Genomic DNA, 8,715 nt, shown 5'->3' with positions numbered 1-8,715 from the left:
AGGACAGAAAACCAATCAGTAATGGAAGATTGGCTTCTCATCTCCAGTGCTGGCTTCCGTCAAAATGCCGAGGAGAGGAGGTCTTGATCTGCAGTTACGTTCCCAGCAGGCACGCTTGCCTTCAGGAGCAGAGGCCAAAGCAGGGTAGTCCCTCCCAGCCAGGACTCACAGGTACCCCTCACAGACCTCTCGGAGGCAAAATGAAAAGTGAACTTAAGAAAGAGGACACTGTGGGATATATGAAACAGAGCAGATAAAAGTTAAACCCAAGAGTCGGTCTGAGTACTGCTAACCTTGGCTTATGTGTTTTTGTACAAGAAGCGTCATTGGGAGGCAGGTAATAGAAAGGGAGACAAAGGGAGGGGGCACCACCTCCTCAGCTTGCAGAGATGTCAGTGCTCATTCGCTGCACACACTGTAACTCACACCTGTGTAACAAACGCTTATGATATTTAGACAAATTGAATTAATCAGGAAAGGGTGGAAATCACAAGGGAAACACCTAGAAGCAGAGAAAATAAAAACCGTAACTAACCCAGAATGGCAGAAATCAGTCTACGAGCCACAACTGAATGCGTTCAGTGCCCCTAGTAAAAACAAACACTTTTAGCCAAGTTGTGAAAGAAAATCTAGTCATCTGAAATTCGAGAAAACAGTGACATAGAAAGATGGAAAGAGAATGGATTGAAAAATATGTACCAGGCAAATACCAACAATAAGCAAGTGTAGCAATATTAATGTCAAACTAAATGGAATTCAGGGTTTAAAAATAGCATTCAGAAGCACAGAGGCATATTTTACACTTAGAAAAGATAAAGTTCACTAAGAAGCCTCTCTGTATTATCAACATAATATCATCTTATAAAACCTCAAGTTAAAAGTATGACGAGGGCTTCCCTGGTGGCTCAGTGGTTGAGAGTCCACCTGCCGATGCAGGGGACGCGGGTTCATGTCCCGGTCCGGGAAGACCCCACATGCCGCAGAGTGGCTGGGCCCGTGAGCCATGGCTGCTGAGCCTGCGCGTCAGGAGCCCGTGCTCCACAGCAGGAGAGGCCACAGCAGTGAGAGGCCCGCATACCGCAGAAAGAAAAAAAGTATGACGAGAATGTGGTATTTTCTCTTTCTAAATGAAAATCTTTACACTTTTCTTAGAAACTGATACATCAAGTAGATAATATAGATAAGGGTACAAAGGGATTCTGGCAAACTTAACCTTGATCCAGAATACATAGATATTAACTCTGTGTCCCATAAACAGAGAAGCACATTTTTTTTTTTTTTTTTACAAATACTAATGGGATATTTGTGAAAATCAAGGCTGACTTACCCCAAAGTTGTATTTTTTGTCATATGATATCTGTTCATTGGTTTTTGCTGGGTTGGGTTTTTTTTGCGGTTTTTATTTTTTGAGGTACAGTTGAGGTACAATATTACATAAGTTTCTGTTGTGCAGCATAGTGATTCATAATTTTTAAAGGTTATATTCCATTTGTAGTTATTGTAAAATATTGGCTGAATTCCCTGTGTTATACAACATATCCTTGTATCAAAGCTGTGTTTTGCCAATCATGCTTTCTTTTTGTTGTAAATGACCTTCTACTCTCTAGCTGCTGGGCACCCCCTTAAAGAGTTATAATATTTTTATTGGCTGGAGAACACCCAAGTTGTTCCAGTCACACAGGTAGCAGGTGGCCCCAAGTTCTCACCATTTGTCTCATCTCTGAAGCACCAGCTGGGCAGCAGTCCCCTTCCTGTTGAGGAACCTAAAAGCTGCCTCCCTGTTGCCTAGCTTCTCTTGTTCTCCCATCTTTGGGAAGAGAGAAAACTTGACCTCTTTTTGTTGTTGTTGTTGTTGTTTTTATTTGGTTGCACTGGGTCTTAGTCGTGGGACATGGGCTCCTTATTTGTGGCATGCAAACTCTTAGTTGTGGCATGCATGTGGGATCTAGTTCCCTGACCGGGAATCAAACCCGGGACGCCTGCATTGGGAGCACAGAATCTTAACCACTGCACCACCGGGGAAGTCCCAAGACTTGACCTCTTGCTCAGCATTATCTTTACCCTTTTGCAAGCCAGGAGAGACCAGGCAAATTGGCTCAGAGTCTTTGCCATCCCTGACCCCCCCAAATCAACACATCTCCGGTGGCCAAGCTCTTTCTGGTAGATGCTGCCTTCCTGGCCTTGCTTTGGAGCAGCCTGATGCTATTCTCCAGGTGAATTTAGCAAATCTCCACACCAGAAATCCCCTGTCCACGGGGATATCCACAGTCCCTCCGAGGCCCTGGCAGCTGGCCTTCTAGGAGAGGTGGGAGCAGGGGGTGGAGAGGATGAGAGTCGTGTACAGGCCACCATGTTTCCAGTACCCCGCCCCCGCCAACACACACACCAAACACTTTTACCAGACAACTTGCTAAACATCTTACACGTTTCTCTTGGCATTTTTATTCCACTGATCAATGTCTTTCCTCCCTGCCCTCCCCAATACTTCTCTCTTTTTTCATAACAAGTAGCTATTTATGAAAACTGCCCTAACTGAAGGAAACTTTTTACCATTTTATTGCTTGTATGTCTTTCACATTCACACTCTGACATGCCTGCCCACCGTTGTAAGGAGGATTTTATTGCGTGTCTAAAGCAGACCCCCTTGCTCAACTCTTTCTAAACCAGGAAGTGAAACAAAATTGGTGGTGTGAACACAGTGGGTTTCTAAGCATTTTTCATGTTTCCTTCCATTATGTTGGAGGATAAATTCCTGGCTCAAAGTTGAAATAATTCCTCTAAGCTAATAGGAAATTCAGTATGACTTATCCAGTGAAGCACTGAATATAAAGTGAGCTTTCTCACATGCAAAAACGTGATGCATTTTATAAAAACTGTTAAGATGAATGTTTGAGGAGCTTAGTATAGATGGAAGAGGAAAAGATACAGCTTAGTGATATAAATGCAAACGTATACTCTGCAGATTCCCCCCGGGCACATACGCACACACTGTAACTTTAAAGCTGTCTGTTAGAAGGATGAGATGGAGTTGTGAGCCAGACCACGTTGGTTTGGACAGAAATTCTTACAGAATTATTAAGCCTTAAAAAAAGCAAAGGAGATTTATGCAACTGCATTTGACCAATTTGGTTTGGAATAGGTTCATAATGGAAAAGTAATAAAACCATAAGAGACAGTGTCTTCTGAGTACAGTCTCGCTTTTAAAAAATCTAAACATGGGCTGCCCCAGTTTGGATAAAATGACTGTAGAAAAATTTCCCATTGGTAATTTTGGGAGGGTTTTTTTTGTTGTTGTTGTTGTTTCTTTTTCATTGATTATCGGCCAATATAAATTTTAAGCTTTCTGTCATATTTTTTCTGGAGATGCCAGTCATAGGAAAGAGGAATCCTGAAGTGTTATCTGTGGGCGCCTCCCCTTCAGGTCACTACACTACACTACACTACACTACACTACACTACACACACACACATACACACACACACACACACACACACACACACAGTTTGTTTAGCTGTCAGTAAAGTCTTTCTCTGATGTAAATGAAGAGGTGAGGGTTTGGAAGGTGGGGGGTGGTTGAGTGTATGTGACAAGGCACCTCCGGTGACTGCCAGAAAAGGAGGAAGAGGAGATGGATAACAAGCTTCACCTCTGAAAACTCAGGAAGAGGAGATGGATAACAAGCTTCACCTCTGAAAACTCAGACCTAGTAACTCTGATTTCCACAAGAAAGCAAAAGAAAAAAACAAGCAAACAAAATCTTTCTCCGTTTGTTCTCAACCACTCGAAGTCATCATCTTGATAATGCTTCAGACTGTTTAAGAATATAAGCGTAACAAACGGAGGTTGGTGATCTGGAGACAGGCATGTGCTCCTCTAGGTGTGTTGGAGCCTCCTTCACTGCGGGCGAGAGTCACAGCTGTGCTTCCCAGAGGGGACAGCAAAGAGGCATTTGATTTCATCCGATTCTTAACTTTCTTTCCACGGCCGGCAGTTCAAAGCACAGGTCTTTTTATATAGGGAGAATGTGACCGGACTGCGAAGGTGTTGTCTTTCCTGCAGGTATGCCTGCGGCATCTCTAGTGACTCCCGCTGATGTTATCAAGACGCGATTACAGGTGGCCGCCCGGGCCGGCCAGACCACTTACAGCGGAGTGATAGACTGCTTTAGGAAGATCCTTCGGGAGGAAGGCCCAAAAGCTTTGTGGAAAGGAGCTGGCGGTATGGAAATAATTTGCTCTTAACTAAACCTTTGGTATCAGGTGAATTTTTACAATCTAATTGCATCTGTTATTTCTTATTTCTTTCAAAGCTCGTGTGTTTCGTTCCTCCCCCCAGTTTGGTGTAACTTTGCTGACCTATGAATTGCTGCAGCGATGGTTCTACGTTGATTTTGGAGGAGTGTAAGTATCCTGCTAAATTTCAGCTGCTTCTGATACTCTGTTGTCATTGAGAAAGGTGTGTCTGTTCAGTCCCTAGGATGAAGTAGAAAAGATGTAGGAAAATACTGAAGTCATGTCATCAAACTCATTTCAAAAGGGAATATACAGCCAACTAGAATTCCACAATTCCTCTCTGATCCAGACTTCAGCAGTTTTTGAACGTTGTTTTTACCAAGGTAAAAAACAAAACAAAAACTCAGATTCTCGCTCTGTTTTCTCTCCTTTTAGGAAGCCCATGGGAGCAGAGCCAGTTCCTAAATCCAGGGTCACACTGCCTGCTCCCAACCCCGATCACGTTGGGGGCTACAAACTGGCAGTTGCGACGTTTGCAGGGATTGAAAACAAATTTGGGCTTTACCTACCTCTCTTCAAGCCATCAGTATCTACCTCACAAGCCATTGGTAGAGGCCCGTAGGACCGTCCCTGCGCTATTGCTGCGGCTTTGTTGTTACTGCAATGAAGAATGCCCCATCTTGGATTGAAGCAACACTTCATTCCTTTCACTTCCATCTCCTGTTTAAATTCAAGTTGAGGCTTTTTATAAGGTGAAATCATTTATTTTCTGTGTGGTTTCATAACCTAGATCATTGTGAAATTTTTCATAATTATTCTTTGGGCCTCTGCTCACAAACCTTTGTGTCCGACATTTGCTGGGATTTGGTCAACACTAACCTGATTTGGAGGAAGGAGCAAGTCTGAATACAAATTAGAACCATTCTCTTTAGGATTAGGATTATAGTCCCGAAGAGGCTGTTGAGAGGGAATCATGGTGCTCAGAGCAAAAGTGTTCCATGTCTGTTTAACCTGGTAGGAAACTGGGTGCATATTTGTGAAAGTAAAAAACACTGGAAGAAATGAAAACATTATCAGAAATAGCCAGCCTGGCTTCACATTTTAAGCATGCACTAATTCTGTCTCTGGATTATATTATGAAGCTTTTATGTGAAACATGTTTTTTTGTAATGAAAACCACATTGAAGATGTTTAATAATCATATTCTGTTACTGGTACTAAGACTACTAGGGAGAAGTCTTTTGTGCTTTAGCGAAAGTACTGTTGGCACTGTACTCTCTAGATGGAGAAACCAGGATATGCAGCATCTCTCCTAATTTGGGGGAACTGCTCATATGAAGCACATGTGCTGACTGCTGCCTATTTCAATAAACACTGTAGAAAAACGCGTGCCTCCCTGTTGCTGGTACCTACCCTCGCCCCCTCCCAATCCCCTGTAATTGGCATCCATTTGCTTTTAAAATCCATTTTGTCTTGAATCATGGAAGAAAAATACATTGCAATGTAAGTTTTTATTTAATTTGTGGTGCCTTGCACAATGGTCAGAAGGCTCATGTGTTTGTGAAGAAGGAAATAAACTGTTTTTAAAGCTACTGAACTGTTTGCTCTTGTTATGTCATGTGGCGAATGACCGCAATAATTGTCATCATTGGACTCTCTGTGTTTCATTTTGAGGGCGATTTGTTCGTATTGGCACGGATATGTCCTCGTCTTTCAAGGTGACGTGTGCCCTTGTCTTCAGTATGCCAGTGTTCCGCGTGAATAAGAGAAACTACATTTAACCCCAGATGAGCGAGGAACCTAGCAAACTGACACTTGTTGTTCTAGTCATTCTCGGTGCTTTTGGCAGTTTCTTATCGTGAGAATTAATATAAAGCTTCACTGGCAGTTGGGCGTGAAAACTGGTATGAAACGGCAGTGGTATTTTCTCATTTTCTCTGACTCTTCCTCATACCAAAACCATATACCACTGTGTCTGACCTTTGGTAATATTTGGCCAACACTGTAATGACTGGTGGAAAGGTGTTAGTCTTGAACAGAACTTAGGGCTCTTCTTAGGCTGCAATCATGCTCCTGAGGAGGCTGCTGAGTAACTTATCAGCAGTGAGTTTGAACTTTCTGTTTTTCTGAAATTCACCTCCAGACGGCACAGCCATTTTTCAGTCTCTGTCTTGCTGTAGATCAGCAGGTTGGCATTCAAAGTTATTGTTCAAAATTGGAAAGCGTAGACACCATCCATGAGTCTGTTTTGTTTTGTTTTTTTCAGTGAACAAAAGCTTTGTTATTCTCACCAGAGATAGGACACATACATACATGGCTCCCTCATGGCAAACACCAAAGAGAAACCCCTCTGTCTCCCTGAACTCACCCCTAATCCCTGCTCAAAGTGACAAGTGGTATTTATATTTTAATCTCAAAGACCAGTCACAAGACTCCAAATATGTCGTAGAAATTTAGGTGGTGTTACAATAACAAAGCACTCAAGCTTTGGTATTTTGAATGTGGAGAAAAGTACCCGAGTGTAAATCACTGCATTCCTTTTCTTCAAGTGCTTGAAATTTTATAGAAGATCAAATTTTCATTGTATAAACACTGACCCACGTCTCACACATGGTGCATTGCCCTGCCTGCTTCTTTAAGAGATGCTGCATTTGTTGGGAGAGTGTCTTGGTTTCCCTTAGACGTACCTGTAGCTGAGGGTGATTCTCTTTAGTAAATGAGAAACCCGAGGTTCCAGGAAGCCAAAGGAGATAGGGCCACAGGACTGTGTTTCTTTAAAATCCTCGGCTTAATCTGTTCAGGGATAGGCAGTGACTTGAGACACTTTGAAGGAGGCCTAATTTCCATCTGAGTTGTGCTCAGTGGGTGGTGTGACTGTGACATCCTTGAATAGAACTGCAATCACCGTGTGGTGAAAACCACGTCAAATTTGTTCTGGGTTTTTCTTCTTCCTGAAGTGACAGCACAATACGTCGGCAGTGCTGTGGCTGCCGTTTCTGCAGCTGCTCCTTTTCCTCAATGCTGAGGAACTGAAAGCTGTGTAACTCCCACCCATGGGGACCAGCCTCCCCCCTGCCCTGCCAGTGCTGGAGTGTCTCCCTCTGCCCTTGGTCCACCTCATGATTGCTTGGGGGTGGGGAAGAGGCCTGACTTTTGTAGCAGCCTTTTTTTTTTCTAGGAGGGGAAAAAATGTGGAGCTGACCACAGAATGAACACACTGATTCTTGGGTTCCAGTCGTGGCTGGGTTTCTTGAGGCTGGGTGGCATGCTGTCGCCAAGCTCATGCTACACCTCATAACCCACAACCATTCGCTGTGCTCCCTGGGGTCGCCTTAATCCCAAGCAGCCAGGGTTGCACAGGGGAAAATAAGAATTCTGGCACAGAAAGGAGTCATTTAAATGCTTATTGCATTTCAAGCTTCAGTTTTTACTTAGCTAAAATATTTACCATTGCTGGAAAACAATGTTTAAAATTTTGTGCTTATATGTTATTTAATGGTGTGGGCTATGTAAACCTCAGGATGCTTACATTTTGACAGTCTTCTGGAAATGTTTAACAGCACATAACTCAGTGAGCAGGGAATAAAAACCGGGAACAAATTGTGCTTGAAACTTTGTAACCTCCCCTGGCTAGGTATTCGGCAAGGCACCTTGGAATTCTTTAGGTAGAGGCAGGGAAATCTCCAGTAATGGAATTTGGTGAATCCTGTCTTGTGGCCCCATTTGTCAACCTTCTAGATAAACCCTAAGAGTCATCATGTGCTTTTTACCGCAGAAGCCATCCTTGTGGGGATGAATTTGTGTCTTTGCCACTGAGCAAAATCCCATTTTAAATTCAGAGTAATCAAAGGCTTTCAGGATGTGGATTTTCCCGAAGATTTTTAGAAGACACGTTCCCTGGTAAGAGCACAAATGGTACTGCCCACAAAGGGGGCGTGCCTTTTGTTTTACCTTTTGGGAATAACCCAACCCTCACCAAAGAGTTTTGTTTTTGATGTTATGAGGACCACGGTGGGGGGAGGGGGGTGTTTAATGTTTTCATTTTAAGGTCTGAGGCAGCAAAAAGCATTGCCACTTCTATCTTTTAAAACAGTGGCAGTCTTCAGCTTGCAAACCCAGATTGGGCTCCATAAGGGTAGGGACTATGCTTTGATGCTAGTTCCATAGTGCCTAGAACTTTTAGTAGACTCTTATTATTTGGATGGATGGATGGATGGATGGATGGATGGATTTTTGAGAAATGGTTTTTTTTTGTCAATGAGTAATCTCTATTATTTTCCTATTTCATAGGCCTTTTCAGTAGTGGTTTTAATGGCTGGAGTTAAAACTATAACTGAAAACAATTATAGTCTTATGTATTGTTCAGTTACTTTAGAAGTCATAAGTACTTCTTTTATTAAAGCAACTACAGCTATTTATTTAAATTGGTTTTAATTAGTTGGTTACTTTGAGTCAGTAACTTTCATATAAACTGTATGATAT

General features: G+C 42.7%; 1 protein-coding gene across 3 annotated transcripts in view; it reads left to right on the top strand.

The window, feature by feature from the left end:
* Nucleotides 1-5,822, top strand: part of SLC25A13 (solute carrier family 25 member 13) — a 205,760-nt gene extending 199,938 nt beyond the window's left edge. For 2 of the 3 annotated variants that reach the window (XM_007450665.1, XM_007450664.1), the window contains exons 16-18: nucleotides 4,061-4,219; nucleotides 4,311-4,401; nucleotides 4,669-5,822. In XM_007450665.1, coding sequence (XP_007450727.1) covers nucleotides 4,061-4,219; nucleotides 4,311-4,401; nucleotides 4,669-4,855 — 437 coding nt within the window. In that variant the 3' untranslated portion in view covers nucleotides 4,856-5,822. The remainder of the gene's footprint in view (nucleotides 1-4,060; nucleotides 4,220-4,310; nucleotides 4,402-4,668) is intronic. The other variant, XM_007450666.1, reaches the window with a different exon arrangement.
* Nucleotides 5,823-8,715: the final 2,893 nt, after the last annotated feature.

Source organism: Lipotes vexillifer, unplaced genomic scaffold (assembly GCF_000442215.2).
Source record: "Lipotes vexillifer unplaced genomic scaffold, Lipotes_vexillifer_v1.1 scaffold172, whole genome shotgun sequence".
Lineage (NCBI taxonomy): Eukaryota > Metazoa > Chordata > Mammalia > Artiodactyla > Lipotidae > Lipotes > Lipotes vexillifer.
The sequence above is the reverse complement of the archived record's forward strand: the minus strand, read 5'-3'. Positions and strand labels throughout refer to the sequence as shown.